Source organism: Phragmites australis, chromosome 16 (assembly GCF_958298935.1).
Source record: "Phragmites australis chromosome 16, lpPhrAust1.1, whole genome shotgun sequence".
In the NCBI taxonomy this organism is placed as follows: domain Eukaryota; kingdom Viridiplantae; phylum Streptophyta; class Magnoliopsida; order Poales; family Poaceae; genus Phragmites; species Phragmites australis.
The window spans coordinates 9,408,861-9,425,212 of record NC_084936.1 but is presented as its reverse complement, the minus strand read 5'-3'; the positions used below and the strand labels follow the sequence as shown (position 1 = coordinate 9,425,212).

Below are 16,352 nucleotides of genomic sequence, written 5' to 3'. Positions count from 1 at the left end.
GACAAGGTGCGGAAGCTGATGGTGACCGAGGGCCAGCGGGGGGCTTCGGTGGTGACACCGGCGAACTTCCCGCCAGCGACGGACAGTCCGGGGCGCATCGTCCTCTTCACTTCCTTCGTGGCGGCCGAGCTGGTGCCGCCATTCTCAACGTTCTTCCTCCAGATCCTTGATACGTTCAGGATCCAGTTGGTGCACCTCAGCCCCAACTCCGTCGTCATCTTGGCGGTCTTCGCCCACCTCTGCGAGATGTTTGTGGGGGTGCCACCATCGGTGGCACTCTTCCGGCACTTCTTCGTGCTGCGATCGGCTGGGAAGAAGAGGGGCCTCTCCACCACGGACGTTGCCGGCTGCTGCAACTTCCGGCTGCGGGACGGCCTGGGGGAGCAGTACATTCTCCAGGTGCTGCGGAGCAAGTGGGAGGACTGGCGGCGTGACTGGTTCTACGTCGACGTCAGCCCCCATGACCGTCTGACCCTGCCGGAGATGACGGCGGGGTTCCCAGAAGGCGACCTGAGAGGTGCCGCCGCAGGCGGACGCGCGGATGGTGCCGGTCCTGGAGCGCATCGACTTCCTGCGCCAGGCCGGGCTTACTTCGGTGATGGTGGTGGCGGACTACCTGCACCGCCACCTGGCGCCACTGCGGGAGTGGGCCCGACCCTGCTGGGGGTACACCGGCTCCCAGGACATCACCCGAACCCAGATCGGCGTGGAGTGGGACCTGGACAGGGCAGCGCTGAGCGGCCTGCTCCGGGTGGTGATCGGGGTGGACGACCTGAGCCGGGCGGAGCTCCCTTGGAAGGAGCTAGCACTTAGTGCCGACCCTTATCGGGTGGCGCTGCAGGCGAAGCTGCCGGAGTTTGACGCTCAGGGACTGGTCGACCGGCCGGGGCGCCAGAACCCCGGGACTATCTAGATTCCCGGGGTGGACGAGGCGGCCGGCGAGGAGGCCGCAGGCAATCCGGCGCAGACCGGTGGCCCGGGCGCCGCAGGCAACAAGCCGCAGGCCAGTGGTGGCGCTGCTGCAAGCAGCAGCCGCCAGGCCGGAGGAGGAGGCGCCGCCGACAGCGGGGCGACGACAGCGCCGGGGGACAGAGGGAAGCGCCCTCGGACTTTCATCCCTGCGTCGACGTCACCGCCGTCGCCGTCGCCTGGCGAGGAGGAGGGGGGCCAGGACGGCTAATCATCCAGCGCGAGGCCGTCGGCGGGGGCGGCATCTGCAGTTCTGGAACCAGACTTTGATTTGCACGGGCCTGGTCTGGAGCCCAAAGACCGCACGGCGGCCCCGCAGAGCCCCCCGCGGAAGAGGAGGAGGGAGGACTCCGGGCCAACGCCATCGGACCCGGGGTACAGGATCCCGGAATCGAGGTGGCAGTACCGAAGACCCAAATCTGTGTAAGTTCCCCCCCCCCCTTTTCCTGAGCATGCCTTGCCCGGAGTGAGTTTGGAGACTAACCTCGTTCTTCTTTTGTAGGCCGCCAACGGGCGCCGCCGGAGACCAAGGACGGCTGGAGGTGTCGAGGCCGGCTCCAACCCCCGAGCCGAGCGCACCTGACCCAAGCGCGCCGGTGGAGTCGGAGCCGCTGAGTGCGCCGATCGAGACGGAACCACAGGCGCCGCCCAGCCCCGAGCGGGTGGCAGCGGCCGCGCCCGAGCAACCGGTGCCAGCTGAGCCCGCCCCGAGCGCGTCGAGCGTGGGGCGGACTACCTCGTCATGGGCGGTGCCTGCATGGCAGTTTTCGGAGACCCCAAGCCCCTCGAAGGAGGCTCACAGGGGGCCCAGCACCCAGCCATCGCCCAGCCAGCCAGCCGACCCTCTCCCAGTCGTGCTAGGAAGCGCTCGGGAGGTGATCGGGCGGCTGGAGGCGGCCGTGGCGGGAGAGATGACGCAGCTTGAGGTGAGCCGCAGCGCCCTTACCGCGGAGAGGGAGCAGCTTGCCGAGGGCAGGCACCTTTTTGAGGCCCGCGTCGCCGCGGCACGCGCCGTCAACGAGAACGAGCGGCGCGCGCTGGAGGAGGAGCGGGAGGCCCTGGAGGGCATTCGCACGGAGGCCGTGCGGGAGCGGGGAGAAGCCGCCCGCCTGGCCAAGGCATCACAGTAGCAGGTTGCTGAGGCGCTCGCCAGGGAGAGGCAGGCGCAGGCGCGGGAGGAGGCGATCCTGGCCCACGAGCGGATGGCGGAGGCCTCCCGGGCCGACTTGGCCCGCCAGAAAGGCGAGGCTGGCCAGATCCGCACCGAACTCCAGCGCCGGGAGGAGGAGCTCCACCGCTGGGAGGAGGAGCTCCAGCGTCGGGAGGAGGACGTCGCGATCAGAGAGACCGACGTCGACATCATGATGGCGGATCTGGAAGCCCGGGAGGAACTGCTGATCCTCCGGGAGACGGAGGCTGCCGAGGCGGTGCTGGCCTCAGCCGCTCGGGAGGAGCGGGCCGCCAAGTGGGAGTCGGAGCTGACCGCCTGCGAACAGGCCCTCTCCGCCCTTGCAGAGCAGGTGAAGCAGGCTGAAGCCTAGGCGTCAGGCGCCGGCGCGACCAGCGCCGGCGCGGCCGGCGCGGCCGGGGGATAGGGCCTCGAGGAGCGGCTGCGGAGCGTGACGGAGGAGCTCGAGACCGCCAAAACCGAACGGGCCAACGTGAAGCTGTTGATGAAAGACATCCTTCGGCAAGCGCAGAGGTCCATGAGGGTGGCCGGGCTCGGGCAAGTCCACGTGGAGGCGAAGGGGACGGGCATCGGCCACATCGCCCTTGGCTTCCAGAGAATCAGCCAGCGCCTCGAGGCGCTCCCTCAGGCCGTCCAGGAGCAAGAAGCCCAGGAAGGGCGAGGCTTGGCCCAAGCGGTGGCCGAGCATGTCCTGGCCTGCTACCGAAGCCGGGACCCGAACTTCCCGCTGGAACCAGCTCGGGAAGGGGTGGTCGAAGTCGAGGAGGAGGCCGCCCGGGAGGCAGTTCGGGGCGCCGCCGCCGAGGTGGCGGCCTGCTTCACGCGAGAGGCACCGCCGACTCCGGACCCAGGGAGCAACGGCGAGGGCTCTGACTTAGAGTAGGCTTTTGTAGTTTTTCTTTTTCTTTGACTTGATGTAAATATGGGAGTGATCCCTCAGAATAGCTGTCCTTTTTGTGAATATAATGGAAGCTTTTCTTTGGGATCGCAACTCCAGTGTTCTTCTGAGTGCTTGATGAAGTTTCTGTTCTTTTCACTTGATGCCCCGAGGAGTACTCAGTCGGACCGAGCCCGACCTTTCCCTTCCCCGAGAATGAAGTCGCCCCGACCACTCGTCGCCCGAGCAGTGAGGCCTTCTCTGCGCTTTCAGCCCCCAAGCCCTCGCGACCACTCAAACAGGTAGACTAGAGACACGTGCGGGTGGGAATGCGACCAAGAGTCCCCACGGTTTGGTGGTGCCCGGGCTAGGACGGACCAGACCGAGCACCGACAGCCCGCCCCCAGTGTCTAGGCTCCCGACCGCTCGAGCAGCCCGAGCTGTGAGATAACCCGAGAACCCAAGAGGCTCGGTAGTGCCCGGGCCCTTTTAAGCAGACCAAACACCACGACCACCATGAAAGACTTCGGTCAGACATTGCCGTACGTACGGTACACCTTTCTACTGTTTGTTCTGTCGTTCCGGGAAAAGCGAGCACATGGCAGGGTTTTGTGCGCGAGGAGACCATCTCGCCGAACAGATTAGAGTACGACGGCCCCCGAGGACAACTCGGGAATAATATATTACTGAATGTAAATTCATATGAATTAACCACACACCGGACAGCTGTCAGCTTTTCGGCCAACCGATCCATGAGAGGCATGTGCTCCGAGCTCGGGGTGCCCGAGAACTTGGTTCCCACGGCTGAGGCGCCCGAGCATTGGGGGGCGCATGGGGAGCCCGGGGTCAGGTGATCCCGACCACTCATGCCTGAGTAGTAGGACCACCCGAGGATCCTTAGGGCCGAGCAGCGACCTAGGCACTGAGGCCCTAGTGGTCGAGCTGCTTTCTGTTTTGACTGTCGATCTGTGATTTGAGAAAAATAGAGAAATTCTTTGCTTGGTGCGCTCTGTTAGTGCGGTACTCATTATAGACTGCTCTCGCTTTCGACTCGAGACCTCTCGAATACCCAGACCGGTGGACAGAAACAGGCAGAGGCATAACCCAGAGGTCCTATGGTTCGGTGGCGCCCGGGTATGACAGACCAGACCGAGCACCGACAGCCCACCCCAGAGGCCTAGGCTCCGGACTACTCGAGCAGCTCGAGCGATAGGATTACCCGAGAACCCCAGGGACTCGGTGATGCTCGGGAACCTGCCACGACACCGAACACCACAGCCTACCACGACAGACGTAAGTCAGCAGCAACTGCCCACGCGCATACCGATCGGGATTCTTTTATCAACGGGGAAAATGAGAGAGCGAACTTTTCTTGCACAATCGAGCATCTCACCAGACAGATTAAACATATAGAATCTAGAAAAATGAAATTTTGACATAAGAATGGCTCATTGATATATGTATTGTATTGACAATTTTTTTTACAAGGTTGGGTGACTTACCCAGTTAGTGGTAGCCCCCGGTCAACTTGGGCGGGGGGGGAAGCCCCCAGCCTGGTTAACCTGAGCCTGCAAACATGGCCATCTACAGGAAGAACTTGAGCAGGTGCTCGATATTCCACGCGTTGGGGAGCAGCTGCCCATCTTCTGCAGCCAACCGGAAGGAGCCTTCTCGTGGGACACCGATCACGGTAAAGGGGCCTTCCCACATAGGGGACAGTTTATTCCTTCCTTCGCGCGATTGGACGCGTCAAAGAACTAGATCCCCCATCTCGAGAGACCGAGCCCGGATGTGACGCTGATGGTAGCGCCGCAGGCTTTGCTGGTAGCGGGCTGCCCGAACGGCGGCACGCCGCCGGTGCTCTTCCAAATAGTCGACGTCGTCGCGCCTTTGCTGCTCCTGTTCGCCTTCAGAGTAGGCATGTACCCGAGGGGAGCCTAGAGTGAGCTCGGAGGGGAGGACCGCCTCAGCGCCGTACACAAGGAAGAAAGGAGTCTCCCCGGTAGCGTGACTTGGCGTGGTCCGATTGGCCCATAGCACGGCAGGCAGCTCGTCGATCCACCCTTTCCCGTGCTTTGCGAGCACGTTGTAAGTCCGGGTTTTGAGCCCCTTCAGTATCTCCGTGTTGGTGCGCTCGACCTGCCCATTGCTCCGAGGATAAGCGACGGAGGCGAAGCAAAGCTTGATGCTGAGGTCTTCGCAGTAGTCCCCGAATAGGGCACTTGTAAACTGAGTGCCATTGTCGGTGATGATCCGGTTTGGGACACCAAAGCGACTGGTGATACCACGGATAAACTGAAGCACCGTGTTCTTGGTCACCTTGACGAGTGGAATCGCCTCCGGCCACTTGGTGAATTTGTCGATGGCGACGTAGAGGTACTCATAGCCCCCGATTGCTCGGGGGAATGGACCCAGAATGTCCAGCCCCCAGACCGCGAAAGGCCATGACAGGGGGATGGTTTGAAGAGCCTGAGCTGGCTGGTGAATCTGCTTTGCGTGGAACTGGCACGCCCTGCAACGCCGAACCAGCTCGAAAGCATCCTGGAGGGCTGTAGGCCAGTAGAAACCTTACCAAAATACCATCCCGACCAACATGCGGAACGATGCATGGCCACCGCACTCGCCCTCGTAGACCTCAGCGAGAAGCTCACCGCCTTCTGCCCCGGGTGATGCATTTCAGGAGGATGCCGCCTGCGCTACGCTGGTAGAGATCCCCATCTACTATGGCACAGCGTTTGGACTGCCGAGCAACTCTTTCAGCAGAGGCCTCATCCCCGGGGAGGAACTTTTCCTTCAAGTACCCTTGGATCTCGTCCATCCACGAGGCATCTTGAGAACTGATAGCAAGCACAGTGCACTCGCCAGACGGCGGCACCCAGTCGGGGCTTCCCACTGAGGGCGCCGCCGGGGTCCCCTGAATTGAGCTCGAGGTTTCCCCTTCATCCTGTTCGGCAGGCAGGACGGAAGGCCGTGTGAGTCTTTCTTCAAAGACTACAGCAGGGACGCACGCACGGGAGGAGGCAAAGCGAGAGAGGTCATCGGCCAGAGTGTTGTCGCGGCGAGAGATGTACCGCAGCTCCAGGCCGTCGAAGCGCTTCTCTAGCTTCCTAACTGCCGCCACGTACGCCGCCATTTGAGGATCCATGCACTGGTATTTTTTCGATACCTGGTTGACCACCAGCTGGGAGTCTCCCTTAACCAGGAGGCGACAAATCCCGAGGCCCACCGCGGCTCAGAGGCCGGCGATGAGGCCCTCATATCCCGTCATGTTGTTGGATGCGCGGAACTGCAGCTGCACGACGTACCGGAGTTCTTCACCCGTTGGGGAGGTGAGAACCACTTCGGCCCCCACGCCTTTCAGCGTGAGGGAACCGTCGAAATGCATAATCCAGTACCCGGACGAATCGTGCCCGGGATATGTGGAGATTTCTTCTCGGACGACCTCAGGGACGGGTGTCCACTCTGCTAGGAAGTCAGAGAGCGCCTGGCTTTTGATCGCCTGGCGGCTGACAAAGTGCAGGTCAAACTCCGCCAGCTCCACTGCCCACTTGACGACGCGCCCGGTGCCTTCTCAGTTCCAGAGGATGGGCCCCATTGGATACGTAGTAACCACCGAGACCTTGTGCGCCTGGAAGTAGTGGCGCAGCTTCTGGGAAGCGATGAGCACGGCGTAGAGCAGCTTTTGAGCTTGGGGGTACCTTGTCTTGGCCTCCCGAAGGACTTCACTGACGAAGTACACCGGTCGCTGTACCCGGCGGGCCCGGGCTGCGGCTTCACTCGAGGGCCTGCTACAGCCCCCAAGCTCGGCGACGTGGTCGGGGCTGACCGGGTGCTCGGGCTCGACTCCCTGGCCGGGAGGAGCCAAGCGCTCGGGCTCGACCCCCTGCTCGGGGGGAGCCAAGTGCTCGGGCTCGACCCCCTGCTCGGGGGGAGCCACAAGGACGGGGGAGTGCTCGGGGGTGGCCGGGAGCTAGGACCCAGCACCTAACCCCGTGCACTCATCGCGCTCCAGGCTGAAAAGTTCCACAGTGGTCTCGACCTCGTGCGTGCCTAGCTTCTCGAGCATCCGCTCGTCGTGGACGCCCTGCCGGAATGCGACAATGACAGCATGGGGGGTTATCCACGGGATGGTGTTGCGGACCTGGCTGAAGCGCTGAATAAAGCGCCGCAGCGTCTCCCCCTCTTGCTGCTTGACGGCATGGAGGTCGCACTCCAGGCCGGGGCGCGTGAATGTGCCCTGAAAATTAGCCATGAACTGGTGGCAAAGATCATCCCAGGAGCTGATAAACCCTGGGGGTAAGTTCATAAGCCAAGAGCGGGCAGAGCCCCTCAAGGCAACATGAAAGTAATTAGCCATCACCTTTTCGCTGCCACCAGCCGCCTGGACAGCGGTGGTGTATATCTAGAGGAACTCGATGGGGTCGATGGACCCATCGTACTTCTCTGGCAGCTCGGGGTGGAACTTGGTGGGCCATTTGACCCGGCGGAGCTCACTGGTGAAAGCACGGCAACCGGTGCCGTACCCTGTGGTGCGGGCAGTGCCCTTGGGCGGTGAATGCTGGGGAGCCCCAGCGATCATGGGCCGGCAAAGAGGAGGCTTGGTCCTCAGCTTCAGCCTCCTGCCGGGTCACCCGCTGGCGCTCGAGAGTGACACGCGCGTCTTCGATGCCCCTCCGCTCGTTGAGGTGTAAGCGGAGATCCTGGGTCCCGGAAGTGGCCAGGGGGGCGGCGCTCCGCCTAGAGGCCCCCCGGCCAGCGCGACCGCCACCTGATGATGGGCCGGTCCAAGCGGCACCACGCTGGGTGGTGGCACGGGAACTTTCGGCCAGCACCTGGCGGCGGGCCATGCCGACTAGGGCGGCGACTTCCTGGAGCCAGCGGCCCTCCGGGGTTTCCCCCACCGCCTGGACTGGTGGATGCATGAGGAGAGCGTGCGCCGCAAGCAGCGCGCTCCCGAGAGTGGCCTCGCCGAAGGCGAGCCTACGCTGGAGCGGCGCCCGGCGCTGTCCAGATGCTGACCTGGCGGCAGGAGTTTTGGCCACCTGCTGGGGGTTGGGTGGTGCACCAGTGACGGTGGCGGCGGCCCTGCTAGGCCCAGCGCCCTGGTCCCCTTGAGAGGGGAACGCCATGCGTGCAGATCGCGGCTGCTGCTGGGACGCGGCAGCGACTGGGGCCTCCTGAGCGAGGGGCTCCATTTCCCCGCTGGAGGTGGAGCCGGAGCGCTGGAGGTGATGACCACCGGCCATTTTTTCTGCAGAAGAAAACAAACAAACAAATTCAGGGATGCTTCCCCCCTACCTGGCGCGCCAGCTGTCGGAGGGTTAACTCCTATCGCAGGGATCCTGAGAGACCCCTTTTTAGAGATTCGGTCGGGGAGATGATCCTGAATATGTTCGCCGGAGAAATAAATGGGTATGAATGTGATGGCCAGTGGGGTGGGATGATCTAATACGGAACAGAGTAAATGCGCTAGTGTTTAGACAGATTCGGGCCGCACGGAGGCGTAACACCCTACTCCTGTATAGATACTATAAATGCCTTGAGAGTGTCCCTCAAGGATGTTGCTGGTTACAAGAATGTTTGTCTATCTTAGAGCCTGAGGCTACTTGTTCTTCGGTCTGCGTGTATCTGCTGGCTTTGGGTGCTCTCGATCTTCTCTTCTCTTCGCTGCTTCAAAAACTTCTCCAAAAAACCTCTAAAAACTTCTCAAAAGCCTCCCCAAAAAAAACCTCTCTTCTGTCCGTGCTGCCGGCGGCCTTAAATACCCGCTGGCAGTAGCGTGCCCCGAACGGGAGGGGGCACGAGTTCCGAGACACCATAAATGGAAAGGGCATCATCATAGCCTTTGTGCGAAGTGACCGGGGGTGGAAAATTCGTCCCACGCCCGGTCATCCGTCACCATAAATGCACTGGCAACGGGCGCCATGGAGAGGGCCCACTGGGCAGCCGCAGAGCGGCCCGGTGTGCCCGCCCTGTCTTGTTCTCCTGCCACAGCAGCGCGGCAGACGAAACACATCGGCCCTTACGATGTTATCCCGAGACAGGCCGATTGGCACGGGATGGGACCCGTGCATTCAATGACCCCACGCCCTTCTGCCAGAATGTGGCAGGAACTGACACCGAGCGTGGCGGGAGCAGGTGGGGGTGACAGGCCACGCGCGCTCTTTAAATGCGGCTTTAGGCCTTTGACTGGCTGACACCTCATTAGTGGGCCCCTCGGGGGCCACTGTCGGGGGGGCTCTCTGAGTCGTTAGGGAACCGAGTGCTCAAGGGTCACTGTTCACCTCCCTGAGCACTCTCTCCCGAGAATGCCCTTTCTTAATCCTCGAGGAACCGAGTGCTCGGGGGTACCATTCACCTCCCCGAGCACTCTCTCCCGGGCACTCTTGTACGGATCCTCAGGGAACCGAGTGCTCGAGGGCTGCTGCACGCAGTCCCGAGCACTCTCTCCCGGAGCTTCCTTTAGTGGGTCCTTGGGATACTCGGGTGCCCAGAGGGGCACCGCTCGCGGCCCCGGGCACATTTCTCCCGGTACTTAGCTTTCCTGATCGTCGGGGAACTCAGGTGCTTGGGGGTCACCGTATACCTCCCCGAGCACTTTCTTCCCGGTACTTAGACTTCGCAGATCATCGGGGAACTTGGGTACTCGAGGACCACTGACTGTGGCCCCGAGCGCCCTCTCCCGGGACTTAATCTTTTTTACCTCGCGGAGGAAACTCCGTGGGATGGCGCCACGTGACGGATTACTGGCCTGGCCTCGGGATTCGAGGACCCCCGGTTCCTGATTCACCGACAGTATTGTACCTTTTGGTATTTAAAGTATTATTAGTGGTATACTTCAATATGAATGCAGCATGTCATATGCACTTGCACTTGCATATGTATTAGAAGTTATGTCACGATCTTAGGGTCACGAACATACCGATACGCATCGTACGTTGCTCAAGGAGGGTGCATTGTAAAAGAAAACATGCCATTGCATTCATATGTATTGCTGTATGAAATTGATTGTTGGATATGTTGAAGTTGCATTGGAGGTCATTATGAGAAGCGACGCTTCTCCGTAGATATGTTTATTGTGGTATGATTTGTAGATTTATGAAGGTATTGAAGTCCTACGTGGACTTGCATTGCATAGTATCTATATGCATCATATTGTGTTGCAGTAATCTTTTATATACAATTTGGTTGTGATGAATGATATGCAGATGTTTAAGTAATCTTACTAATTGTAAAAGGTATGTGGTTACAAGTAGGTTATTCTTAAAGCTTTTATTTATTATTAATATGGCTTGAACTCTATTCATGATGTCTTGAATAATGATATTTTTTTACAAGTCATATTTAACTCTTAGAAGTTGAAGTCAATTATTGATTATGATATCATGTCATATGGGATAAATAGTTTTTTTTATCCTACTTATGTTGTAGTTATGTTTGCTATGAACATATATTTATTGATCTTCTTTTACATGTAACTATTTAACTTGGTTAGGAATAAATATGATGAATAATATAATCTCTTTTATACCTGTTAAGGTTTTAAATTGATGCTTTAAATACTATGATTTAAATACCTTGTTAAAGTAGTTCACTTGCTGAGATTACTCAATCTCACCCTTACATTTTCCCTCCCTAGGTTGTCTTCTTGAAGCTAGCATGGAGGGAATGGATTAGAAACATATTTTGCACTTTATGTCTTCACTTAATATTAGTGAGCCGTAATAATAGATTATCTTTCGTTAGAGTCGGTTGTTCAAAGTTTATAATGTTGTTGTGATGTTGAACTTAATAGATTACTCTTAGTCCTTATTAGGATGATTTTAAATGCTAGTGTGTTATGCCTTACATCTTGTTTATCTATGTTGTTGCTTTCGTGTTACTTAAAATACAGAGGAGATGTTACTGAATTTTCTGTAAGTTCAGATGTAGGTCATGTAGTTAAGTGGCATTCCAGGTCTTGTGGCCCCTGGGGTGTTACAGTGCCCCTGATTTAACTCGCAAGTAATGAACTAGATGTACACACAATTTCAAAGGCCTCATTGCATTTTACAGGAAGAAAAATGGTTTGAACGTCAGTACTAGCCTGATTACTAACGCCAAGTTTAGGGCCTGTTTGGCACAGCTCCACTCTAGGTTTTCTAGCTCCGCTCTAGAAATCCACGGAGGAGCAGATCTTCCATGGAGTTGGAGTTGGAGCTGGAGCATCCACAACTGCAGAAACCCTTAACACTGCCAGCTCCAAAACCCCTTTCACTGCCAGTTTTGGAGCCGGTAGTGGGCAACGGACAATGATAGTCTCCAACTATTATTGCCGGTCTGGGGACCGACAATGAAGGAGTCCCCGATTCAACGTGTTTGTGGCCAAAAAAAAAACAAAAAATATATTATTTTTGCGACTGTCGGCTATTGCTCACCCAACCAACTACTGCTCACTCGCCCTCGACCAGAAGCTCGAGTACCGATCACTACTCACTCGCTATTTTGTCACACGAGTTCTATGACTCAAACTCATGACCTCGATCAGAAGCTCCACGCACGTGACCTCTCTAACCATCTCACTTCTCATTCGTTCTTGAGTATAATAGCAAAATCGATACTTTTGATTTGAATGGCTATTTGCACATCTAAATGATCCTAAATGAAAAGGTTATCAACTAAAAAGTTGTACATCTCATCAAGTTCTACAATGTTAATATAAAGTTTGTCTCCATCCGACTTTGTATGAAAAAGTTTGTGTTCAATCTGTACAGTGTTTAGTAAAACAGATATAACTTTTGCATACGGAGTCTGATTTCGACGTTCGACCTCTACTTTCGAAGCTAATGACGAGACACATCCAAAAAAAATACATGTCTTTAAACCTATACCTTCTTTGACCCTCAAAAAAGGCTCGGAAGACCCTCGACAGCATCTCTGAAGTTTTTTGGTGAAAACTTGCATTCTTCAATTTGCCTGATAATTTTTGGAGACATAGTGCTACATCTGAAAGTCAGTCTATGCAGACGTTTCATCAATCCGAGTTACCAAACTCGCGATAAAAATCTTTGAATTTACAGTTTTTAACTTTGTGGTATTGTATGTGGCTTTTTCAATTATTCCTACTAGTTTTATACTAGATCTAAGCCAAAAGTTTGTGGTTAAGTATGTGGCTCTCTCTGTACCAGTTTTAGATATTTATTTGTGCATCTATATAGCTTTAAATAGAAAAAATAATCAACTATAAAGTTGTAGATCTCGTCGAGAGTTATAGTTTTCATATAAAGTTTGTCTTCATCCGCCTTCGTATAAAAAAAGTTATGATTTGTTTTAAGATTAGCTTTCATCGACCACAGCTGAAACTTTGTTAAGATTATTTGAGCATTTAAATGACCTCAAATAAAAAAATTAACTATAAAGTTGTAGATCTCGTCAAGAACTATAATGTTCATGCAAAGTTTTTCCCCATCTAACTTTGTATGAAAAAGTTATGAATTTTTTAAGATATGCTATCATCTATTATCACTATTGGCTCGTCACATGAGCCACTGCCGGTTTATAACATGAACTGACAGTAATACTTGGTGAACTATCACTGCCGGTCAGTACCCTCACCCGGTAGTAAAGCGTCACTGCTGGCTTAAACCTTCAACTGGCAATGATGCCCTTCATCATTGTCAGTTCATAAGCTACATTGGTTGATTCTTCTCGTGCGACTTTTGAACCGGCAGTGTCCCTATCAATACTGGCCCATTAGGTACCGGTAGTGATGGGCTGATATATATAATTGGTTTTATAGTAGTGATTAGGAACAGGATTTGATCACCTGTCATCAGAAGTAATGCAATTAGCAAGCTCGGAGAAGCCATGTATGTGTCGTTTATATACCTAGAAAGAACAACCCACTTATGTGCTTCTAGGCCCACGAAAACCCATAAAAAGGCAAGAAAGGAAGTTAAGCGATTAGAATTGCTTGCTTGCAAGCAAAACAAAGGTTGATCATTTTATTTTGGGAAACAAACGTCAGATTTCTAGCCATAGAAAAGAAATATTCAGATATATGTCATTTTTCTACCTGCTCACTAAACTGAATGAGCTAAAGGACAAACAAGATTACTGACAGTAGTAGAAAAAAAAAGATATATCATTTTTCTACCTACCTAATTGCAGTATTCTACCATGAGAAGACATATCACTTCTGTTTTATATGATGAGAATTGTGAAAGTAGTAGCAAGAAAGAAAATAACAAATTGTCACGTAGCCCACAATTTGCATTTTCAAAACATCGAGATAATAAACAAAGTCTAAAGGGCCTTTGCTTAAGACCTGGGCTGTGATGCCGCTGCTGTTGTACGTGTCTTTTAAAAAAATTGAATTGGGTCCACAATGGTTGAAATAGATTTTAAAATTTTTTGAAACACGTATTTTTAATTTTTGAGTTCATATAAAAGAAATATATATAAACTTAAATCATGAGAATTGCATTGCAGAAAAAGGCAAAAAAGAAAAAATAAAGACAAACTGACCTGTGCTGCTCGAGTTGCGCTGGACTCCTGTCAGCTCGCTTTTCAGGGCCTCGCTCTTGCACCTCCCAATCCAGTCCACGAGCTACTGTTGTGGGTGGGCTCATGGGCTGACCGATTTGCTTGCAGCAATCGGTCGACCGCTCTATAGGGAGCCTCCTGAGGCAGCGCCATCGGCTGGAGTCCGAGAGATTGTTTAACTATTTGTTATTTTTATTGTATATCAATTCGATTTTTTATTGATAAATAGGGTTATTTGAGTCATCAAATGTAGGTTAGAGTAGCAAATTTATTATCACTTATTCTACTCCAATTGATATACAATAGCAAAAGGTTAAATGCTAGGGAGTAGTCTGGAGACGCGCACGCACGCCAATCAGCAAGCACTCGAGATTCCCACGAACAACCACCAGATCTCTGTCGCTCACCAGGACGCGCCAATGGCATCAGCTGGCGCCGACGAGGGGACGGCCGCGGCGCCCAGGGCCGCCATCTCGCACGTCATCTTCGACATGGACGGCCTCCTCCTCGGTATCTTTTCTCTTTTCCCCGTCCTCCTCCTGCCCCCCTGTTTCTTGGGTTCCGGATGGGTTTCTTGGCTCTCGATTCCATGGGGGTTGTGCTGATTCTGTCTCTTCTGATGCGGTTGCAGACACGGAGGGATTCTACACGGAGGTGCAGGAAAAGATCCTGGCGAGGTACGGCAAGGTGTTCGACTGGTCGCTCAAGGCCAAGATGATGGGCAAGAAGGCAGCCGAGTCGGCGCGCATCTTCGTCGACGAGTGCGGCCTCGCCGGCCTGCTCACCCCCGAGCAGTTCCTCGAGGAGCGCGAGAGCATGCTCCAGGAGCTCTTCCCATCCTGCACTAAACTGCCAGGTAAGGCCAAGATGAACATCTCTCAAACTTCTTTGTTTGTTGCTGGGACAAACAACATGTCTACAATTCCGCGTTAGCAATTCGGCATGACTGTAAGAGTGCTCCGTGTTGATGATTTATTTGGTCCGGCAAATTGCTAGGGAAAAGATGAATAAAAGGAATGACCTTGAGCTGCCAAAGTTGATGTATCCAGTTGTAATTTCATAGGTTGCTTTTGACATTTGATAACTTCTGGCTGAACGTTGTCTTTTTTTTAGCAAGATGCAGTCTTAGATTACTTGTTTAATGTACCGTTATTAAACCAAAGCTAGGAACTGAAACTTTAGCTGGAGGCATATTAATTATTAAGCATTATCAGTACCTAGAATATATGTTCAAGCCATTTTCTGTGGACGTCTTAACGTCACTTTTCGTTATGTGATTTAATGAGGTGGTGCCATGCACAATTGACCACTTTGCACTCAGATAACTTGATGTCATATGGCATCTGTAACCATGCGCTATTCATGTAGTATAATACCTTCTTTACTGAAAGCGCTGTGCTGCATTTGTAGTGTAATACCTTCATGAGTTGGAGTGGACCTAAAGGAAAATTGTATTCAGGGTGTGCCTTAGCAATTGCCACATTTGTAGTGTCCCAGACACAGTTTTGACTTTACATTTGTTCATGTTGACATAACCTCATGTAACAACTGGTGTTTTTTAGGTATGTCCAACTGACTACTGGGATATATTGAAGAAGAAAAATCAATATTTTTACATCACTGATCAAATTTTTTTAACTAGAATTGTCTTGTGGTTGCCTTCGGTTATTTCTTCAAGTTGTAACAGTGTCCTGAGTGTACATGCCGAATTCGATATGTGTATACATGGTCTTGTTATGATACTAGATAAATGAATTCTATTTCTTTCAGGGGTACTACGTTTGATCCATCATCTCCATGCCAATGGAGTTCCAATGGCTGTTGCAACAGGGTAAGTTTCTTTACATGTTATCATTTATTTGGGTTGTGGCCTTGGTTTTGTACACTACCCTTTCCCCAATGCTCATTGTCTTTTTCTGAATTAGAATCATATGAATGATCTGTTCTTTGCTGTGGCCTACAGATCCCACAAACGTCATTTTGCACTGAAGACGCAGAACCACCAGGAAATGTTTACCCTGATGCATCATGTTGTCATGGGGGATGATCCAGAGGTGAAGGCTGGCAAGCCATCTCCTGATATTTTCCTTGCTGCTATGAGGAGGTTTGAGGTATTTGATTTTACCATATGGCAACTCATGTGATTGCAATGGGATGTTGTGTGAAGCGAGTATCTTCTCACCTGATGCAATTACATTGCATTTTTTTTCAGGGCAATGTAGAACCCAGTAAATGCTTGGTTTTTGAAGATGCACCGTCGGGTGTAGCAGCAGCAAAAAATGCTGGAATGTAAGTTGCGTTTATAGGTACGTTTTTTTTTGGCAGACTTTTGCACCTTTTGATTACAAACTCTTTCTTATTTTGCAGGTCTGTGGTGATGGTCCCAGATCCGAGGCTAGATGTTTCATATCACAAAGGAGCAGATCAAGTTCTCCGTTCACTGTTGGACTTCAAACCTAGCGAATGGGGCTTGCCACCCTTTAAAGAGTAGACGATTTTAGTCCAAAGATTAGAAAACTCTGGTGAACAAGAATGTGAGAATTCAAGTACTGCTTGCGTGAATAAGACAAATTTCGTATGAACATTAGCTAGAAATTTGATTTGTGTTAGGTCTTGGTGGTAACACTTCGAGCATTCTTACTGCCTCGTATTGTGGCCGCAAACTACTTAATATGACTTGCTCCCCTTAAATATTATTCCATAAAGAATATCCTACAACTAAAATGTCTGTTCATACCTGTCATTTGATTATCTTTACAAACGCAAAAGATCTCATTATACAAATATTCTGAC

The 16,352-nt window shown here is 53.0% G+C and overlaps 1 protein-coding gene across 1 annotated transcript; it reads left to right on the top strand.

Annotated features, from left to right (window-relative positions):
• The first annotated feature begins 13,833 nt into the window (after window positions 1–13,833).
• Window positions 13,834–16,283, top strand: LOC133896455 ((DL)-glycerol-3-phosphatase 2-like). The gene is made up of 6 exons (XM_062337064.1): window positions 13,834–14,069; window positions 14,191–14,415; window positions 15,330–15,390; window positions 15,523–15,670; window positions 15,772–15,848; window positions 15,927–16,283. Exons 1-6 carry the CDS (start codon window positions 13,877–13,879, stop codon window positions 16,048–16,050), a joined length of 828 nt encoding a protein of 275 aa, XP_062193048.1. The 5' UTR covers window positions 13,834–13,876; the 3' UTR covers window positions 16,051–16,283.
• Window positions 16,284–16,352: the final 69 nt, after the last annotated feature.

Excerpts from the sequence above, each read along its gene's own strand:
- LOC133896455 (XM_062337064.1), top strand. The coding sequence starts at position 13,877 with ATGCTAGGGAGTAGTCTGGAGACGCGCACGCACGCCAATCAGCAAGCA. Across the intron at positions 15,391-15,522 it reads CCAATGGCTGTTGCAACAGG|ATCCCACAAACGTCATTTTG; the intron begins GTAAGTTTCTTT and ends TGTGGCCTACAG. Across the intron at positions 15,671-15,771 it reads CTGCTATGAGGAGGTTTGAG|GGCAATGTAGAACCCAGTAA; the intron begins GTATTTGATTTT and ends ATTTTTTTTCAG.